Source organism: Neofelis nebulosa, chromosome X (assembly GCF_028018385.1).
Source record: "Neofelis nebulosa isolate mNeoNeb1 chromosome X, mNeoNeb1.pri, whole genome shotgun sequence".
Taxonomy (NCBI): Eukaryota; Metazoa; Chordata; class Mammalia; order Carnivora; family Felidae; genus Neofelis; species Neofelis nebulosa.
The window spans coordinates 127,594,832-127,616,880 of NC_080800.1; the positions used below are offsets into that span (position 1 = coordinate 127,594,832).

Genomic DNA, 22,049 nt, shown 5'->3' on the forward strand with positions numbered 1-22,049 from the left:
AGACTGTGGGATTAGAAGACAGGACAGGGCTTGCCCTGGGGGCGAGGAGGGGCCAAGGGGGTGGGGAACGCCAAATCTGTTCACTTGGCCCTCTGGTCCCCTGTTAGCCTCTAGCACAGCCTTTTGGTTTGATCAGCAGCCTCTGTAACCGAGCTCACCTTGGCCTGCGGGGTGGCCTGTGGCTGACGGCTCCCTAGATCTCACCTCAGTATCAAGTCAAATACCACTTCAGTCTTTCTTTTCATGCGGGAAATTCCTAACTTGCAGCAGGTTTCCCTTCACTCGCTGGGGTCAGAAGCCTGGGAGGCCCCCTGGGAGCCTCCCTCTCTCCCGCACGTCATTTGACTTGGAATCAAATCCTGCCCGATTCTCCCCTCGCGACCTCTCCAGCATCTGACACTTTGCGCAACTCCGCTGCTCCCCACCCGGGTCCAAGTGAAGTCATCTCTCACCTGACTGGTCTCCCTGCTCCTGTCTTTGGCCCCCTATATTCTCAACGTGGCAGCTGACATGACGGTATAAGACGTCTATCAAATTATATCCCTTCTCTGCTCCAAACCTTCTGTTGGCCCCCCTATCACCCCAGGATCCTTCCAATGGCCCACAAGGACCTACTTTGCCCTCACTTGCTCTGGTTTCTTTGCTGCTTTCGAATGCAGAGGGGGTACTCTTGACCCAGCACGTGTACCCTCTTGCGCCTTGTGCCTGGAACACCTCTTGTTGGAGGTTCACCAATTTGCCGGAGTGATCTGGATCCTTCCACCAGCACAGGGCTCCACAAGAGCTGGGATTAGTGTCTGTTTTGTTACCTGCCCAGAACAGTGCCTGAGTCACAGTATGTGGTCAGTAAGTATCCACCGAATGAATGATTTCAAACTCAGAACAGCAAAGGGGAAAAGCAAATTAATAATTTGTAAAACTATTACCAGCATTACATTTATAATAGTATCATATTATAATATATATTATAATAGTAAACAAGTAGAAACACCCTAAATGGTTACATGACTTATGTCATATCCATGGCAAGGAGTACTATGCGACACTTAAAATTGTATAGACATATATTTACCGACACTATATGAAAAAAAACAGGTTGTGACTGTGTGCGCACACATCCATTTCTCAAAGAGTGCAGATCAATCCATAAAAACAAATCCCATGTTCAAATTTTTTTGGGAAATACCGCACATCATACCCTCTGGTGGAGAGTCATGTTAGCCTTTCAAAAGGCCTTTGGAAGTCCTGGAGCAAAGAAACACGCTTACGGGCACCTGGCTGGCTCAGTCGGTGGAGTGCGTCACTCTTGATCTCGGGGTTGTGAGTTCGAGCCTCATGTTGGCTGCATAGATTGCTTCAAAATAAAATCTTAAAAAAGCATACTTAAATATGTTTAATCTGGCACCTCTCAAACTTCGTTGGCCATTGATTGAGCCCTCCTATCTCATAACATTTATTAAAACAGAACTGTTGTGGGGCGCCTGGGTGGCTCAGTCGGTTAAGCATCCGACTTCAGCTCAGGTCACGATCTCGTGGTCCGCGAGTTCGAGCCCCGCGTAGGGCTCTGGGCTGACAGCTCAGAGCCTGGAGCCTGCTTCCGATTCTGTGTCTCCCTCTCTCTCGGCCCCTCCCCCGTTCATGCTGTGTCTCTCTCTGTCTCAAAAATAAATAAACGTTAAAAAAAAAAATAAAACAGAACTGTTGTTTCACAGGAAAGATTTTGGGAGGGGTGCCTGAGTGGCTCAGTCGGCTATACGTCTCTGGCTCTTGGTTTCAGCTCAGGTCATGATCTCACTGTATACATGGGTTACAGTCCCGTGTTGGGCTCTGTGCTGACAGTACAGAGCCTGCTTTGGATTCTCTCTCTCTCTCTTTCTGCCCCTCCTCTGCTTGCTTTCTCTCAAAAATAAATAAATAAACTTAAATTGTGTGACATGATGGATATCCTTCTTTAAAAAAAAAGGGCGGGGAGGGCTGGGTGGCTCAGTCGGTTAAGCGTCCGACTTCAGCTCAGGTCATGATCTCACAGTCTGTGGGTTCGAGCCCTGCATCGGGCTCTGTGCTGACAGCTCAGGGCCTGGAGCCTGCTTCGGATTCTGTGTCTCCCTCTCTCTCTCTGCCCCTCCCCTCTAGCAATCTGTCTCTCTGTCTCTCTCAAAAATAAATAATAAACATTAAGAAAATAATAAAATAAAAGATTTTGGAAAACTGGTAATACAAGCATAGAAAAAAGTTTGAAAGGGGATGTGGCAAGATGTTAACAATATTTATTTCTGGGTCACTGGCATTACGGGTACTTTTTCTTCTTATTTTAGGAAATTTTTTGTAATAAAATATGTATTCCTTTTATAATCAAAACAGCAATAAGGCTATTCCCATTTTTCAATTGCATGTTTTAAAGGAGAAAATAAAGGCAAAGATAAACATGGAAGACAATTTAGTTTTAACCAACAGGTACTTCCTTACTGTAAGCAAATAGCACACTCTGCACTCCCTCGGAATCCAGCAAGCCAAACACCACAGTTGTCCAACTGAATTTTCTAGTGCTTCATTGGACCGGTTCACCTACAAGAATACTGGGAAAAGAAGAGACACTGATGAACGAGGTTTGAATTCCTGGTCTGCACAGAGTTACTTTGTAATTACATTACCTTTTCCAAAATATGATTTTTAAAGTTTTTATTTATTTATTTTGAGAGAGAGAGAGAGACAGGGGGGAAAGGGTAGAGAGAGAAGGAGAGACAGAGAGAATCCCAAGTAGGCTTCACCCTGTCAGCGCAGAGCCCGATGTGGGGCTCAAACTTACAAACCTCGAGGTCATGACCTGAGCCCAAACCAAGAGTTGGAGGCTCAACCGACTAAGCTGCCGGACACCCCCCAGGATATGATTTTAGACAAAGCCTTCTTTTAATATGAACCACATGATTTAATTCAGACAAAATGCTTTGATGAATTGTTTAGTTGAGGTTGGAGGTAGATGTACAAGTATGGTCACGTGGCTTTTCTTCTTTTGGATGGATGTATGCACGAACTTCCACTGGGAAATCATTTTCACTCAAAAAGTAGAAACAGAACAGAGGTTCCACGTCTGGTTCTTTTTTTAAAAGATTGTGTTCTGAGGGAGTCTGGGGGCTCGGTTGGTTGAGTGTCCAACTCTTGATTTTGGCTTAGGTCATGATCCCAGGGTCATGGGATCGAGCCCCACATCAGGCTCTGGGCTGAGTGTGGAGCCTGCTTAAGACTCTCTCTCTCTCTCTCTCTCTCTCTCTGTCATGGGGTCCCAGGGTGGCTCAGTCAGTTAAGTGTCCAACTTCGGTTCTGGTCATGATCTCACGGTTTCTGAGTTTGAGCCCCATGTCGGGCTGTGGGCTGACAGCTCAGAGCCTAGAACCTGTTTGGGATTCTCTCTTTCTGATCCTTTGCTGCTCATGCGCGTACACACACTCTCTCTCTTTCAAAAAAAAAAAAATTAAAAAAAGGTTTTATTTGGGGCACCTGGGTGGCTCAGTTGGTTAAGCGTCTGACTGTGGCTCAGGTCATGATGTTACGGCTCGTGAGTTCGAGCCCCGCATGGGGCTCTGTGATGGCAGCTCAGAGCCTGGAGCCTGCTCCGATTCTGTGTCTCCGTCTCTCTGCCCTCCCCAACATGTGCTCTGTTTCTCTCTTTCTCAAAACTAAAAATAAAACATTAAAAAAAAAGATTATCTTTCTCCCTCTGCCCCTGTCCCCCTGCCCCCTGCTTGTTATGTCTCCCTTAAAAAAAAAAATAATGTTGGGGCGCCTGGGTGGCTCAGTCGGTTGAGCGGCCGACTTCGGCTCGGGTCACGATCTCGCGGTCCGTGAGTTCAAGCCCCGCGTCGGACTCTGTGCTGACAGCTCGGAGCCCGGAGCCTGCTTCGGATTCTGTGTCTCCCCCTCTCTGACCCTCCCCCGTTCATGCTCTGTCTCTCTCTGTCTCAAAAATAAATAAAACGTTTAAAAAAAATAATAATGTAATAACACAATAAAGATTTCCTTTTGGAGTCATCTCTATTGCCAAGGTGGGGCTGGAATTCACCAACCCAAGACGGAGACTTGCATGCTCTAATGACTGAGCCGGCCACGCACCCATCTTCTTTTGTTGTTAAAGTATCTTTTTTTTTTAATTTATTTTTTTATATATTTAAAAAAAATTTTTTTTAACACGTTTATTTATTTTTGAGACAGAGAGAGACAGAGCATGAATGGGGGAGGGTCAGAGAGAGAGGGAGACACAGAATCGGAAACAGGCTCCAGGCTCTGAGCTGTCAGCACAGAGCCCGACGCGGGTCTCGAACCCACGGACCGCGAGATCGTGACCTGAGCCGAAGTCGGACGCTCAGCCGACCTAGCCACCCAGGCACCCCTTAAAGTATCTTTTAAAAAACTTACTAATCAGGGGCGCCTGAGTGGCTCAGTCAGCTAAGCATCCGACTTTTGATTTCTGCTTCAGCCACGATCTCATGGTTCATGTGTTCGAGACCTGCACCGGGACTCTGTGATGTCACTGTGGAGCCTGCTTGAGATCCTCTCTCTCCCTGCCCTCTCCCCCTGCGCCAGTACTGTTGCTTTGTCTCTCTCTCAAAAATAAACATTTGAAAAAAGCTTACTAATCACAGGTGCCTGGATGGCTTCGTCGGTTGAGTGTCGGACTCTTGATTTCGGCTCCGGTCGTGATCTCACGGTTTTTGTGATTGAGCCCTGGGCCTCGGGCTGCGTGCTGACAACACGGAGCCTGCTTGAGATCCTCTCTCTCCCTCTCTCTCTGCCCCTCGCCCACTCACGCTGGCTTGCTCTCTCCCTCTCTCCCTCTCAAAGAAATAAGTATAAAAAAGTTTAAAAACCTTACTAATCAAGCAATACAATTTGTTGTGGAAAAGTCCGGGAAGTGCAGTTAGATGAAAAGAAACGTGAAAATCAGTAGCAGCTACAATAGGAAACTAATCACAGCCGCCCATTCGCCGGCACAAGGAGGTGACCCACGTCTAATACTTTGGTGACATCCCTGGAAGCTTTTTTCCCCCTGTACATGTAGTTTTTAATAACAAATTGGTTTCAGTTGTATATCCTCTGTCATAATCTGCTTTTTCCACTATAATATTTCCTGAATATGATTCCACGAGATTATCCTTAAGTTGTTTCTTTAACCAGGCAATGGACATTTAGTAAGGTTTTTAAACTTCTTTATGCTTATTTCCTTGAGACGGAGAGAGGGAGAGAGCAAGCCAGCGTGAGTGGGGGAGGGGCAGAGAGAGAGGGAGAGAGAGGATCTCAAGCAGGCTCCGTGTTGTCAGCACGCAGCCCGAGGCCCAGGGCTCAATCACAAAAACTTCCTTATACACGGTTCTCTGATTTCCTCAGGCAACAAAGCATCTAGTTTAAGCCTCTTTACAGCTGCAGCTAGTGGTGTATAGGTGAGTATAGAGGATAAAGAGGCAGAGAGAAACTCTTTCCAATCCTTACGGTGAAATATAGTTTTAAAAAATCAGTGTTGTTGAGATTCTACTATTCCTGGGGCTTCATGTGCCCTTTATGATCGTAGACTCAAATCTTCCTTTATTCCTGTAACATGAACACAAATTATACCTTGAGTGTCTTTTCCTGTTGTATTATTTTGCTTGTCTTCTACAAAGAAATTAATTATGTGTCCCCTGCATATATCGTTTTTTCCTTTAACCTTACTTTCTCTAAAGTATTTTATTTTTTATTAAAATTTTCTTAATCTTTATTTTTGAGAGAAAGAGAGAGACAGTGCAATCTTTATTTTTGAGAGAGTGAGAGAGAGAGAGAGAGTGTGAGTGGGGGAGGAACAGAGAGAGGGAGACACAGAATCTAAAGCAGGTTCCAGGCTCTCAGCTGTCAGCACAGAGCCCAAATACGGGGCTCGAACTCACGAACCATGAAATCATGACTTGAGCTGAAGCTAGACACTTAATGGAATGAGCCACTAAGGTGCCCTGTGACAGAGAGAGAGAGAGAGAGAGAAGAGAATCTTAAGCGGGCTCCACACTCAGCACACAGCCTGACGTGGGGCTCAAACTCACAAACCGCGAGTTCATGATCTGAGCCTAAGTTGGATGCTTGAGCGCCCAGGCACCCTTAAATAAGGTTTTTTAAATCAACTAAGTCTCTTTAATGGTGCTGGCTTTGTTTATCCTGTTTTCCCTCTCTCCTTTTATATTTTTTCATCAATGTCTTGTTTTGTTTTGCTATATCTTGCTTTCCCTCTTGTCCTCACTGTCCTCACTGGTGTCTTTCACTAGCCATTTGCTTGTTCCCAGCAAGGGCTTACTGGGTTTTCTCCTCAGGGTGAGCCATCTACTTCAAGAGATAGACAGAGTCCTGGCTTCCTTTACTTGGGAAATGCAGCCTTTCTCTGTGCTTGGGAAGAAGGAGCAGACCTGGTGAACACATTGCCGGCATCTTTTGCAGCCTGTGTTACCGGCCACCCGAAATCGATTTCATTTTCCCTTCCATACGTGCCATGCCCCCACCCTCTGGTGCGCACGGAAATACGCCACTCGGGTTCCTCCCCGAGAATGGCCTTGTTTCTCTGGCTGCTGAGACAGCTGTCAACACACAGCCTCTATAAAGTATCGACCACATCAGGCTAACGTGAGATGACTCTGTTGGGGTCACCTGAGGCTTCGTTGGGCTTGCGAGGCAGTTCGGCCTCTCCCTTCCGCCCCCTACCCTCCACAGGTGTTGATCCCTGCTAATGTCCTGCACGCCGAATTCCTGTCTCACTGCTTCCAGAACACCTGATTTGTGGCACCATGTTCCCCCAAGACCAAAATCTCATTCATCAGTGTGTCCAGCTCGAAGTGCAGAGTACCTGGGTGAAGCTTGGTTCTCTCAATTCTGGGTGCAGCTCTTTCTTCTTGGTTTAAGCGACTTATTAAGTTAAACAAGTTATCTGCTTCTGATCCGCACGACCCAAATACAATGAGGGAGCAGGAAGAGTCTAATCACCATGAACATGCCCGTTGGCAAAGGAATAATGGGCGCCACACAGGAGTCCTGGCTCAGCAGTAGCGCCGGAACCCTGCCGGGCAGACGCAGATGAGGCCCGGTCTGCTTTCCGGGAGAAGCTCCAGGGCCCACTGCCCACCTGCTGGGAGGCTCTCCCTACTAGTCATTGTGGCTGCATCTGAAGCAAGTGCCCGGGAGCCACCCTGGGAAACTCCCAAGCCTGTGTCCTTCTCATGCAAGGTCAGAAGCCCAAATACAATTTTAAGGCTCAAACAACAGACAGCTCATTTAGTTCTGGCTCATGGTTTCTTTGGCAATAAGCGCCTCTCGAAAACCTAGCTGACTTCTGTTTGGCTCCAGTTCTGTGTCCGTAACCATATCCAAGGTTGTTGTTTCCTAGATAGGGTTCTTGATCGTGAGATCTTTTCAGATTATCAGGAGCTTTAGGCGGGGATGCCACACCCTTAACCCGGTCTCTGCCCTCAGTCACTTTATTAGCTTGTGCACTTTGAACAGTCCTTTAGCAGGCAAAGCCTTTTTAATCCCATCTCATGTTTTCATAGGTTCCCCGCCTTGGACTCTGTCTCCCACCATAGCATTGACCCACCAGACAATTAATAAAATTTAGGTTTTCCTAGCTATGTTTATTTTGTTAACTATTTCACGAATCTCTCTGACTTCATATGATTTACATAGATAAATTTTGTGGCAGAGTTTCAGGCAATTGAACACATAGGTAATTAGATATTTTCCATGTATAATTCCTAAACCAAAGGGAAAGACATTTGGAGTTAATGAAGTTAGAAAAAAAAAAAAGATCAGCTATAAACACTGGTTATTCAATGTCACCTATAAGTCATTGGTAATGGATGGAGTGGGTTGGATGAAACAAGAATTACCTTCCTTAAAACTTTCCCTTAATTAGGGGCACCTGGGGTGGCTCAGTCGGCTGGGTGTCCGACTTCAGCTTAGGTCATGATCTCACGGCTGGTGAATTTGAGCCTGTGCTGACAGCTCAGAGCCTGGAGCCTGCTTCAGATTCTGTGTCTCCTTCTCTCTCTGCTCCTCCCCCACTCGTGCTCTCTCTCTCTCTCTCTCTCTCTCTCTCTCTCTCTCGAAAATAAATAAACATTAAAAAAAATTAAAAAAAACCTTTCCCTTAATTATAGTGGTACAGGCTGGTGGGGAACTTGATTGTTCCTGCCTCTCCCTCAAGCTCCCCTTCCCTCTCTTCATCCCAGAGCAGCTTACGTGAGGCAACAGAGGATCCCCATCATGGTTGCAGTGATCAGAAAAGCAAAAATGGCTGCTGAAGGTATGGAGTTCTTGATGTGATCCTGCAAGTAATTCCTGAAGTTGCTCAGCCAGGACCTGTGGTTTTCTGCAGAAAAAGCATAGACATTCACTGATGAGAGATCAAGTAAGGGATAACGCTGGGATTTGAACCCTGGTTCAAGTTCACATAGCTGTCCCAGATATCATGCTCTTATGGTTGCCCAGAGCCCATATAGTTAATGATTTTACTGTGGTGCCTCTCAGACATCCAAGGAATATACATTAAAAAAAAGGTATCCCATGGGGCGCCTGGGTGGCTCAGTTGGCAAAGCATTCCACTTTGGCTCAGGTCATGATCAAACTGGTTCGTGAGTTCGAGCCCCGCATCAGGCTCTTTGCTGCCAGCTCGGAACCTGGAGCCTGCTTCAGATTCTGTGTCTCCCTCTCTTTCTGCTCTTCCCCCACTCTCTCTCTCTCAAAAATAAGTAAAAATTTACAAAAAAATTAAAAAGGACCCTCAGAGGAACATCATCTTCGCCTCCTTGTACATGAGGGCACTTTGTGAAAAGATCTGAGCAGTATATGTGCTCATGTCTGAAGCTGGCCTTTGGAAGCAAGTCTTCCCTAGCCCCTCCCCGCCAAGCGACTTGAATGATCCCTTTGTCCTCAAGTAGCCTCTGACATATTTCACAGAAGGTTGACATCTCTGGCTTTGGCTGCCCAACTGTGAACTCCTAATCCGTGTCGTTCTGATGAGGGAACATAAGGCAAGCTGACAGGCCACGAACAGCACCCCCCACAACCAGGTGGGATATGTGTGATATTCCTCTGGCGCTCCTGGCTGCCCAAGAACGAAGGAAAGGGAAAAACAAACGGTTAACTGATAGAGATCATAGTCCTGCAGGCCCTAAGTCTCCATCACCCCTCCATAGTGATGGGGGAAACAAAGGCAGAAGGAAATGGCAGATAGAACCAAGTTTCCTTGTAACCTGCAGCCTGTTGGCAAATACTTGAGGCTGGCCGGTAAAACTTTTCTCCAGAACTCCCTACTGTGTTAATGCTGATGCTTTGCTGGAGGGAAAAACAACCTTCCCTTGGCAATAGCTAGGCCTCCACTATCCTGGGAGTCTTCTTTAGTGTGTGAAACTCTCACTGGAGACTTCCCCTGGACTTTACCTCACCCAACCCCATAGTATATAACTAGTCTCTCCTCATGGTCCCGGGGCAGCTCTTCCTGTCATGGGTTCTGTCCCTGTGCTTCAATAAAATCACCGTTTTGCACCAAAGACGTCTTCAAGAATTCTTTCTTGGCCGTCGGTTCAGGACCCCATGAACCCCACTGTTACCCCCCAAACCTCATCAATTCAGCAAAGGGTTTGGGGAACAATAGGTGGGTTAGTGCTTATTGATCTAAACTGAACCAAACCACAATAGTTTGCTTTCCTGTGCACATTATTTTTCAATACAAGATCAGCTTTTCCTAACCTGAGACATGAATCTTACGTCTTCCGGAGGTGATGGGAAGATTCATCCTCACGGCAAGCACACCCCTTGACCGTGGTTTCCATCCTGGTGCGTCTTGTGTTTCAGAGGCAGATAAAGGTGATGCGGGGGAAGCTACAGTCTCTAACAAGAGGCAGTTCACGGAACACAGCAGAAATCCTACATTCACCAGCTTCTGGGGTTCCATGGCTCTCCTGAGGCCCCTCGGCTGTACTCCTAGCTCATTTGGCCAGCAGGAGACGCCTTTTTCCTTGGCTCTTTCCAAGGCAGAAAGAGTCGTCTGAAAGGTTAGAAAATGGTGGTTTAGTTTGTATTACAAAAAGCTTCTCATCTGTCACGAACATAAGAATGTCCCGACTCACACTGTCGAATCCTGAACACGGTCAGTGTCCACGGCACAATGCGTCCTCCCTCCAAGAAAAACAAAACAACACAAAACGAAACTTTGCTCTGTCAGGTCAGGTACGTGGCGCTCCCTCCTGGTCTAGATCTCCCTTCAAGCTTCCCAGCTCCGTGAGTGCAAATGGTCTCAGCTGTTCGGGTCCAAACGTGTGGGTTGTCTTTGACTCTTCTTTTACACTTCCCCGCGCCCACTATCAGAAGAGCCTGGTCAGCTTTACCTGCTAAGTCTTTCCCTACTCCTGCCACTCTCATCACCTCCACTCCCACCCACGGTCATCTCTGTCTCCTTGCTTCCATCCATGCCTCCCCTCTGCTTCCTCACTTCTCCTTACTGGAGAAGCTAGGAGAGCTGAATCCTGCCTTCCCCAGCCATCCTTGCAGCTAGCAATGGTTAGGTGATACGGTTCTGGACAATGAAGCATAACAGAAATGGGTCAGGTGGCTTCTGGGAAGACTTTTTGCTGTCTCGAGAAAAGAGATGGCGTCACCATTTTCCCTTTGGAAATTTTGAGTCAGTTAAACCTGCACCTGTATCTGTTCACCTCTAGGCTGCTTCGTATGAGAAAAATAATCCCTATTTGAGCCATTCTAATTTGGGCTTTCTATTACTTAAGTCATTTATAACTAATACATTCATCTGTTGTTTGATAAGGTGTAGAGAGACCCACGTTTGGGGCACCTGGGTGGTTCGGTCGGTTAAGCGTCCAATTTCGGCTCAGGTCAAGATCTTACGGCTTGTGAGTTCCAGCCCCATGTCGGGCTCTGTGCTGACAACTTGGAGCTTGGAGCCTGCTTTGGATTCTGTGTCTCCCTCTCTCTCTGCCCCTCCCTCGTCTGTGCTCTGTCGCTCTATGTCTCTCAAAAAAGAAATAAACATTAAAAAGAAGAGAGGGAGAGAGACCCACGTCAGGTGGGAAGACACTTACCTGAAAATTGACTTAGTGCCAAGAAGTCAGTAAATTAGGTTCAGTGTTCAGAGTGCAGAAGAAGCTGGTCAGAGTTTTCTCCTAAGGTCTCTCTCTGAAGTTCCGAATGGAATTCTACTATCCTTTATGATATCATCTGTGCATTGGACCCTCCCCTAGTCTCTCTCTATTTGACAGCTAAACATAGGGCCATCTTTTTCTATGTACAAACATCTGTGTTGATACTAACACCCATCCTTACATAGCTGTTTCCTTTTAGTCTTGAAGAGTTCTAAGATATTTTGCCTGCCACATGGTATCTACTATACCTTACAATAGTATATATATATATATATATATATACACATGAGACCTTAATAAATGATAAAAGATGGTTTAACATGATGATTGCCTATTCATTTGGATGCACTGAAGGGAAAGCCCTACACAAAAATAAACAATTTCTGGATAGATCAAGGACTAAACAAAAGTAAAACCACATTCATATTAGAATAAAATATGGGTGGGTGTTTGTATAATCTTGGTGTGGAAAAAAACTACTCTAAGCATGTCATGAAACCCAAAGTCATGGGGCGCCTGGGTGGCTCAGTCGGTTGAGTATCTGACTCTTTTTTTTTTAGTGTTTATTTTTGAGAGAGAGGGAGAGCCAGAGTGTGAGTGGGGGAGGGGAAGAGAGAGAGGGAGACACAGAATCCGAAGTGGGCTCCAGGCTCTGAGCTGTCGGCAGACTCCCACACGGAGCTCGAACTCACAAACCACGTGCTCATGACCTGAGCCGAAGTCGGATGCTTAACCGACTGAGCCATCCAGGTGCCCCAAGTATCCAACTCTTGATTTCAGCTCAGGTGGTGATCCCATGGTCATAGGATCGAGCCCTATGTCAGGCTCCATGCCGAGTGTGGAGCCTGCTTAAGATTCACTCTCTCTCGGGCTGCCTGGTGGCTCAGTCGGTTGCGTGTTTGATCTCATGTTTTATGGATTTGAGCCCTGCAATGGGGACCGTGAGCAGAGCCTGCTTGTGATTCTGTCTCTCTCCCCCTCACTCTCTGCCCCTCCCCTACTTGTGTGCATGCTCTCTCTCTCAAAATAAATAAATAAGTTGAAAAAAAAGTCTCTCCCCCTCTGCCCCTCTCCCCCTGCTCGCATGTGCTCTCTCTCTCTCTCTCTCTCTCAAATAAAAAAACAAAACCAAAAAACCACCCTCCCAAACTAGAATTGGAAATACTGATGATAAATTTATTGCATAAAAGTGTAAAGCTTTCATTGAGCAAAATATTAAAAAGAAAGGTAAAGGATTAATGACAAATTAGGTAATACATTTCATAAAGTATATGGTAGATAATAGGTTAAGATCCTTAATATACAAAGTACTCTTACAAGTTAATTTTTTTTTTGAGAGAGAGGCAGAGTACAAGCGGGGGGAGGGACAGAGAGAGAGGGAGACAAAGAATCGGAAGCAGCCTCCAGGCTCCGAGCTGTGAGCACAGAGCCCGATGTGGGACTTTAAGTCACAAACTGAGAGATCATGACCTGAGCCGAAGTCAGACGCTCAACTGACTGAGCCACCCAGGCACCCCTCTTACAAGTTAATTTTTAAGAAAAGATGCTCACCTCTATAGATGAACCAGCATAAATGAGGTACTAGTCAGAGTTCTACCAGAAAAGCAATGGATAGATTGTGGTATATACTGTATAACAGGATAGGATACAGCAATTAAAACAAGAGACTGGGAAATATACACAATAAGGGTGGTTTTTCCAGTTTGGATAGTGCTCCCCTATCTCTTGGTTCACAAGGCAATTCTATCTACTCCTGGGTCATTACCCAAGAGAATTATCGTAGGGTAACTCCATGCTCAACCTGGGTAATGACAGATTGCTTTCCAGAAAAAGTATATCACAAAGAGCATAAGAGAGTTCCACCTGCTACACATCCATTTGTCAATTATACAAATATTTTCTCCCACTCTGTGAATGAACAGAAGATCTGAATCTAAGTGTATTCAAATTTATCAAACTTTCTTTCCTGGTCAGTGGCTTTGGGGTGCTGTTCCAGAAACATGACCCTGCTAGAAATTTTGTTTGCTGTTCACAGAGCTTTAGTTAATCTGAAACTGATTTTTTTGAGTATAGTGTGAGGAAGGGGTCAAATTTCATTTTTCAAAAAAAAAAAAAAGCTTTCACTTGTTTTTAAGTTTATTATTTATTTATTTATTTATTTTTAGTAATCGCTATACCCAACGTGGGGCTTGAACTCATGACCTTGAGATCGAGAGTCACATGCTCTCCTGACTGAGCCAGCCAGAGACCCCAAATTTCAGTTTTTCATATAGATTTCTGACTGACCCAGTACCACTGCTCTGCTGAGCTATTTTGTCGTAAGTCAATGCCCATCTATAATGTGTCTCTACTTCGGGATTCTAATATGTTCCACCACTCTATTGATCTGTCCTTGGGCTGACATCAAATTGTCTTAATTACTGTGGCGTTAAGATAATTGTTGTTGTGGCGCCTGGCTTGCTCACTGGCTGGAGCATGCAATTCTTTATTTAAAAAAAAAATTTTTTTTAACATTTATTTATTTTTGACAGAGAGAGAGAGAGACAGAGCATGAGCGGGAGAGGGGCAGAGAGAGAGGGAGACACAGAATCCGAAGCGGGCTCCAGGCTCCGAGCTGTCAGCACAGAGCCCGACGCGGAGCTCGAACTCACAGACTGTGAGATCATGACCTGAGCCGAAGTCAGACACTCAACCGACTGAGCCACCCAGGAACCCCTGAATTTAAAAATCTTAAAAAACAAAATAAATGTTGCTATTTGGTACCACGAATATTTTGGCCACTCTTGGACTTTTATATTTTCACATGCTTGATTCCACAGTGAGAAAATGTTGGAATTTAGATTGAGATTGTGTTGAATCTATAGATGCCTCTGTGAAGAATTGATGTCTTTATAACACTGAGTCTTCTAATCCCAATTACTTAGGTCTTTTAAGATGTCTCTTAATAAAATTTTTTAATAGTCCCAGTCTTCGTTCACACTCTGGATGGAAATCACACCCACAAGTTTCTAGGAGTGCTATGTCAATCATCAGCCTTTGATTAGACAGTCACGGAAGAAGGTTAGAAATAGTTCAAGTCAGTTTATAAACAATAAAGTTAAGTCTAAATCTGTATCTTGTCATCATAAAGCTGGTTTTCTATATAGCCTGTTTACTAAACGTTTCTCTAACGTTAAAAGATGGACTTGTTTTTTACATTTTTTTAAAGTTTTTATTATTTATTTATTTAAAAAAATTTTTTTTTAATGTTTATTTATTTTTGAGACAGAGAGAGAGACAGAGCATGAATGGGGGAGGATCAGAGAGAGGAGACACAGAATCTGAAGCAGGCTCCAGGCTCTGAGCTCTCAGCACAGAGCCCGACGCGGGGCTCGAACTCACGGAATGTGAGATCATGACCTGAGCCGAAGTCGGATGCTTAACCGACTGAGCCACCCAGGCGCCCCTTTATTTTTTATTTTTGAGAGGGCGTGTGCATGTGCACACACACACACACACACACACACACACACACACACACGAGTAGGGGAGGGGCAGAGAGAGAGAGGGACAGAAGATCCGAAGCAGGCTCTGAGCTGAAAGCAGAGAGCCCGATGCAGGCATCGAACTCACGAACAAACCTTGAGATCATGACCTGAGCGGAAGGCAGATGCTTAGCTGACTGAGCCACCCAAGTGCCCCAAAGATAGACTTGCTGTAATATGCATCTTCCAAAGATTGTCGACTTATAACCTTGAGATTATGTTTGACAAAATGTTTGTGACAGAAAGTTGTATTTGTTCACTTAAAGTTACAAGCTACATTTGTCCTAGGAGTGAATTGGCGTCCCGATATTCTGATAATTAACTTGCTATGATCTCTGTGATTTTTCAAATCACTCAAACAGCATTATCAAATAGTGTGGATTTTCTGGTGCTCCCGAGGGTGTCTGTTTTGCTGATCGACCTCATTGCCCCTACGATATAACATCGGCCCCAGGCTATGGTTTGTTTTTTCTTTCTGCTTGGCACTAAGAGACTGATCTGAAGATTTGCATTTGTTTGATGATGATGTTGATGATGATTTCATCCCAAAGAAATTTGTTCGTATTGTTTTATTTGACCACATCCAATCTGATCTTTCCTTCAGGAACTTTCCATTTTTATTGTGGTAAGAACACTTAACCGTAGCTTACCCTGTTAAATTGTTTTAATGTCTATTTATTTATTTTTGAGAGAGAAAGATAGAGAGGGCTAGTAGCGGAGGGGCAGAGAGTGAGAGAATCCCTAGCAGGCTCTGCCCTGTCAGCACAGAGCCCAGCGTGGGGCTCGATCCCACAAACCGTGAGATCATGACCTGAGCTGAAATCGAGAGTCAGATGCTTAACTGACTGAGCCACCCAGGTGCCCCTCCCCTGTTAAATTTTGAAGTGCACAGTCCAGTATTGCTACCCGTAGGCACGATATCGTCCAGGGGAGCTCTAGAACTTACTTGTCTTGTATGACTGAAACTCTATAGCCATTGAATAGCAACTCCCATTTCTCTTTTGTCTCTATATAAAGTCTTCTTCTGGATCAAGGTTCCATTTCTCATTTTTAAAATTTTAGTTTACCTCTCATAAACGATATCACTTTCTACTCTGAGTTCAACTTAATCTAGTTTTCTAACTTACTAATTAGGTTTTCTAAAGTGTCCTTCCTGTTCTTCGGTGCCTCCGTCTGTTTTTTAATATCTTGTTCACATTTTTATTTGCAGTGTAAGAACACAACTCTCAGAGGCGCTTGTTTGTATGTGTCACGGTTTTATTTAAGTGGTTATTGAGGAAACAGGAAGACCAGAGGGCTCCAGGAGCAGTTGTGGAACAGAGACGCATTCGGTCAATAGGAAAAGACTGTCAAAACAAGGTCATTAAGTTAGACAGGAGAGTGGTTAACCTTTTACAGCAAATACAGCCATATCACCTTTAGGGTTAACTTTTCTACCAGGCTATAAAGAAAAACAATTTATTGATTTCTGTAGATTGACCTCTAACCCTACAGTCTTACAGAATTAGAACCACTGGTGCCTTCGGCTGTTGCAGTTTGTGATTATGCTGGGACAGCTATGCTACATTCCCCAAAAGGTCAGGTCGGGGTCAAGCAGGACTCTTAGACAATGCTCTAGCTTAAACAAAAAGCATCAGTTTTCTTGCTTTTTCTGAGATTGTAATACATTTTCCCCTAATACTCCTGTTTTTAAATGCTCTGGATTGCAAACTTTGGAGGCTTCCTCCGACTGCTCTGTGGCTTATCCTCGCCTCTAGCGCCCTCTGCCGTGTGGGAAATGTTTGCGTGGTCGCAGGGAAGGGCGTAAGCAGGTGGAAGGAAGGCGTAGTAAGGAGCCCTTCATGGCCTTATCTATGAGGCATAGGCCAAGGTGGGGCTTCCTGTGGTGCGGTGGGGTGATCGAGCATTTTGTCCCTGCTTTCCCCAGCTCGGTGTCATCCGGCTCCTTGAACTTTCAACTATGTAAGTGGGATTCTAGTTTTCCGTCATGGTATAGAATTTTCCGTTACATTTTTGTTGTGCTTCCGCAGGAAATGAGCTGAGGGAGGGAGTCCAATGAGTGTGTGATTAGAATATAACGTTGTATCTGTTATCCCAGATGGGCACATATTTTCCTTGTTTCTTTGTGGGAATATTAAAATATGCCCTTTAGAAACCTGTTATGATTATTACCTTTCTTGGTCACCACAAATTTCAAGGGAACATTGTCATTGTACTTCAAAGTTCCCGATACCTCTGTGATCCTAACGTATTATCTTTTTCTTGTTGTTGATTAGAATTAAGACCAAATAGCTTTATTTGTACATCCTTCTGAGATGAAATTGAACTCTTGAAAGCCATTCGCCCCTTTAAACTTCTGATCACATCTTTGGACGATCTTGTCAGAAAACCGCACATATGCATTCATACATAATGTTGTCTATGATGTCATGGAATCTGGGGGTTCCTGAATCCCACCTGTGAGTCCCAGTTTAAAAACACTAGTTTTCGAGGTAAGAGTGTGCCACTTAGCAATGCCCCAAGATGACCAACTAGGAGAATTCCATCTATAAGTATATCAGACATTCATGTAGTAGTTCTTACATAATCTACATTTTGCGGGTTGTCAGAATGGCTTGCCTTTTGGCTTCAAGGCTGTGGTGACACGGATTTGCTCCATGCTTGACCAGGATCATAAACAAGTGAGAGTTTTATTTTAAATGTATGAAGCCCAATCCGAAATGCTTACGTCATGACTATGTTCTGCAAACTTTAAACACACTGTTCTTTGACAAAGGAGGAAGAGGAGGGTTTGTGAGAGATCTGACCTGGCGGGAGGAGAGCGCTTTCCAGATGAGTTTCCTCATTTCCTCCTGGCATCGGAAGGAAAAAGCAATCTGGGAGCAGTTGCAGCAAATGGAGGAGAGTTAAACTGAATGCAATCCTCCCAGGAAATGCGGGATGCACGACAATTAATTTGGGAGGCTTCGGAGCAGTGTCCCCTAGGGCTGTATGGTTTAAACACATAGAAAAGTCTCGGCCCACAGGCAGGGCAGGGCAGGGAATGACCCGGAGACCAGGCTGGGAGGCAGAAGGCAATTTGGAGAGGGTGTGGGCCTGGAGGCAGGGCCTGGAGGTGTACCCTCAGTACACCTGCTGGGCCTCACAGCCCAGAACCTCCAGCCTCAGGGCGATCTGGTGTGCCCAGCTCTGGGGGTGAATTCTAAGGTAGCGAGTCAGTAGTGGGGGGTCTAGAGAGTTCACCACGGGTGTGAAGGAGTCTTGATTTCCCTGAAAAACCTGAAAGAAGAAAGATGGCATTTGTTAGTTGTCTGACGGGAAAAACACTACCTGCTAACCCCCCTTCCGCTTCTTCTCTTCTTCTCGCCTGCGCCATCGAGTCCACTGGCCTCCTACTGTGTCAGTCGGAATCCCTCCCTCATCCCCAGAGTGGCCTGCACCTCTGGCAATGCCCAGCACAACACGCACGCTCCATGCGGCTCTTTGCGCTCGATTGAGTAGCCCTTCTTCTGGCAGTCCTGGATTGAACCCCGGGAAGCGAATGGATGACTGCATCCCACGCATCTGGGCCTGGGAAAGTGGGTCGGACTTCTAGAATTAAGAGCACCTGGCATGCCTGCCGTGGCAGCCTTTGCTCCGGCTATGCCTTATATCTGGAATGTTCTCACCCACTCGCCAAAACCTCAGTGAAATGGAAAGTTCTGTCTGAGGTGACACACAGCGTCTGCATGTTGAACCCTGTGGGGGCGGGAGTCAGGCTGCTGCCAGGTGAGGGCACAGGAAACACCCCATACAGGTAGCCACTGCCGGAGCCCTGAGTCTCAGCTGGTTGACTTCGTCCAGAGCCCTCAGTGTCCCCGTGTGTCTGGCTACGGGCTTACCCACCGTTTTCCTCGGTTTTCGCCACCAAACGCCAGCCAGCCCCACGAGAGTCAGAGACCCTGCTCATTCGTGTATCTTCCACACACAGGACATGTAGCATAACGTACACACGTGGCAGATATCCTACAAACATCTGTTAGAGCTGGTGTGTTTGATGAGACTTTTCAGAAACATTAAAGTCCCTCTTCTGGGATTCTTCAACAGATGTTTATGTTCTATTTGGAGGCTTGTACATCTTCCGTTACACTTACTCCTTGTTATCTCCCCTCAAGTTTTTATTGTGAAATGGTAGCAACCCCAAGAAATTGAAAGAATAATGTGATGGACACTTAAGTCCTCCACCTAGATTCACCGGTTGTTAACATCATGCGATTTTACTGTATCTATTTCTCTACACACACACACACACACACACACACCACCACCACCACCACCACCACACACAATTTTCTGAACTACTTGAAAGGAAGTCGTAAACATCATGGCATTTTACTCCCAAATATTTCAGCATGTCAAACTTAAAACTAAGGTTGTTTACAACCACAGAATAATATTATCCTATCCACCGAATGTAATACTGATATAATATAGCCTAATATTTTAAAATGTCCAGTTATCATATGATATCCTTTATATAATTTTTCCAACCCAGAATCTAATAAAAATCACACTTTGCATTTATTTATTCTATCTCTTCAAATCTCCTTTAATCGAGAACAGACTCCTAGTCTCTGATCTTTTTTGTCCTTCATAACATCGACACTTAAATTTTTTTTTTAACGTTTATTCATTTTTGAGACAGAGACAGACAGAGCATGAACGGGGGAGGGGCAGAGAGAGAGGGAGACACAGAATTGGAAGCAGGCTCCAGGCTCCGAGCCATCAGCCCAGAGCCCGATGCGGGGCGTGAACTCACAGACTGTGAGATCATGACCTGAGCTGAAGTCGGACGCTTAACCGACTGAGCCACCCAGGCGCCCCAACATCGACATTTTAAAAAAAAGTTTATTTATTTTTGAGACAGAGAGCAAGAGAGAGAGAGAGAGAGAGAGAATTCCAAGCAGGCTCCACACCTTTAATGCAGAGCCCAGTGAGGGGCTCGATCCCACAACTGTGAGATGGAGACCTGAGCCGAAATCAACAGTTGGATGCTTCACCAACTGAGCTACCCAAGTGTCCTGACACTGACATTTTGAAAAGCGTAAGACCATTGTATTGTGGATTGTTCCACATTCTAAATTATGTGACTGTTTTCTCATTATGACATGTTGGTTAAACACTTTTAGTGAGAAAACTGAGTGCATGATGTGTCCTTTCCACTACATCCATCAGGGGACACATAATGCTAATTTGTCCCATCAATTGATGATGAAAAGTTTGATCACTTGGTCAAGGTGATATCCACCAGATCTCTCTGTTACCAAGGTGATCGTTTCCCTTTCCTAACAAACAATCTGTGGGATGATACTTTGAAACCATGTAGATACTCTATTTCCCATCAAGCTTTCAGCCAATGGTTTCAGCATTCATTAAAGTTCCTTATCAATATTAAATAGTATATTGTCGGGGCTCCTGGGTGGCTCAGTTGGTTAAGTGTCTGACTTCAGTTCAGGTCATGATCTCACGGTTCATGAGTTCAAGCCCCACATCGGGTTCTGTGCTGATGGTGCAGAGCCTGCTTGGGATTCTGTCTTTCCTTCTCTACCCCTCCCCACTTGTGTGCTCTCTCTCTCAAAATAAATAAACTTAAAAAAAAGAAGTGATTTTCTTTGTTTTCTACCACTGACCTTTTCTGGTTCTTGCACAGTCTCCCCTAGACTCTCCAGCGTGAGCCCTGATGCTAGCTCAACTATAGCTTTGCATGTTTACTGTCTACTTACTTGTGAATAGAAACAGAATTCTTTGTTTTCTAGCTACTGAATATATATATATATATATATATATATATATATATATATATATATTCAGATCATTGGTGAAGAGAGATTTAGTTCTTCCTTTCCAGTTTAGATGCCGTTTATTTCTTTTTGTTGCCTAATTCCTCTGGCTATACCTTCCAGTAAAACGTTGAACAGAAGTGGCAAAAGTGGTTGTCCTTGTTTGTGTTGTGAAAATTATAAAAGGAAGGCTCTTTTAGAATGGAGTCAGGGGCAAGGGCAGCAGGGGAGGCTCACAGCCTACCACGTGTCCTCAATTCCAGATCCGACAGGAAGACGGCGGGCCTCTCACGAGGATGCCGCTTTCTTTACTACTTTCCTACCAGAGCAAGAGGAAGGAAGGTCCACCCCTCTTCGGCCCCATCCCCACTGCAGCCCAGCCCCGAAGTCACAGCTCAGCCAATGAGAAACCACTGCACTTTCCACTTCCAGTTTATTCCAATGGACTGTTTGTTTCTGGCAGCCGCTCCCAGCTCCTCCCTTTCCTGCAGGACTCCGTGTGCTTTGCTTTTGTTCTGCAGAACAACAGCTTTCTGCTGTTCCCAAATAAAGACGTTTTGCAGGTAAAATAACTGGCAGTTTTCCTTTTAAAGTTAACATTTTGCTATTTGTCCACTATATTTTCCCTTTCGTCCTGGGATCCTGATCATATGTATGTTAGGCTTTTGATGGGTACCCTCTGTCTCTTAATTTCCTTTCCGCATGCTTTGCCTTCTGTGCGCCATCCTGGGTAATTTCTTCAGCTGTATCTTTCAATTGAATAAAGTCTCTCTGGCTGTGTCTAATGTCCTACTCTTTCTTTGATTTCCAAACTTCGATAATTCTGTTTTTCATTTCTTTTTTTTTTTTTATTTTATTTTTTATTTTTTTTTTTCAACGTTTTTGATTTATTTTTGGGACAGAGAGAGACAGAGCATGAACGGGGGAGGGGCAGAGAGAGAAGGAGACACAGAATCGGAAACAGGCTCCAGGCTCCGAGCCATCAGCCCAGAGCCCGACGCGGGGCTCGAACTCACGGACCGCGAGATCGTGACCTGGCTGAAGTCGGACGCTTAACCGACTGCGCCACCCAGGCGCCCCTGTTTTTCATTTCTAAAAGTAGTGTTGTTTCCCCAGAACTGCCTAGTAATTTGGGGTAGTTTGTCATTTATTTTTTTTTTTTTTTTTTTTTTTTTTTTTTATTTTTGGGACAGAGAGAGACAGAGCATGAACGGGGGAGGGGCAGAGAGAGAGGGAGACACAGAATCGGAAACAGGCTCCAGGCTCCGAGCCATCAGCCCAGAGCCTGACGCGGGGCTCGAACTCACGGACCGCGAGATCGTGACCTGGCTGAAGTCGGACGCTTAACCGACTGCGCCACCCAGGCGCCCCTGTCATTTATTTTTAAAGTAGGCTCCACACCCAAGCAGGGCTTGAACTCATGACCCTGAGATCAAGAGTCACATGCTCTATGGTCCGGCTCCCCTCTGCTCACGTGTTGTCAAGTTGGTTTGTTCTCTTGCATGTTTGCTAATGTTTATGATCTTATCACTGCGATTTGTGGGGATCTT

At 45.2% G+C, this 22,049-nt stretch overlaps 2 protein-coding genes across 3 annotated transcripts in view; both read right to left on the reverse strand.

Annotated features, from left to right (window-relative positions):
* Nucleotides 1-7,481: 7,481 nt before the first annotated feature.
* Nucleotides 7,482-11,193, reverse strand: SMIM9 (small integral membrane protein 9). Its single transcript, XM_058713161.1, has 4 exons — nt 11,097-11,193; nt 9,751-10,048; nt 8,242-8,371; nt 7,482-7,754 (listed from the first exon to the last, which is right to left on the reverse strand). The coding sequence occupies exons 2-4, from the start codon at nt 9,953-9,955 to the stop codon at nt 7,679-7,681; spliced, it is 411 nt and encodes a 136-aa protein (XP_058569144.1). The 5' UTR covers nt 9,956-10,048; nt 11,097-11,193; the 3' UTR covers nt 7,482-7,678.
* A 4,723-nt stretch (nt 11,194-15,916) lies between these two features.
* Nucleotides 15,917-22,049, reverse strand: part of F8 (coagulation factor VIII) — a 123,290-nt gene continuing 117,157 nt past the window's right edge. For both annotated transcript variants that reach the window (XM_058713286.1, XM_058713285.1), the window contains one exon: nt 15,917-17,959. In XM_058713286.1, coding sequence (XP_058569269.1) covers nt 17,804-17,959 — 156 coding nt within the window. In that variant the 3' untranslated portion in view covers nt 15,917-17,803. The remainder of the gene's footprint in view (nt 17,960-22,049) is intronic.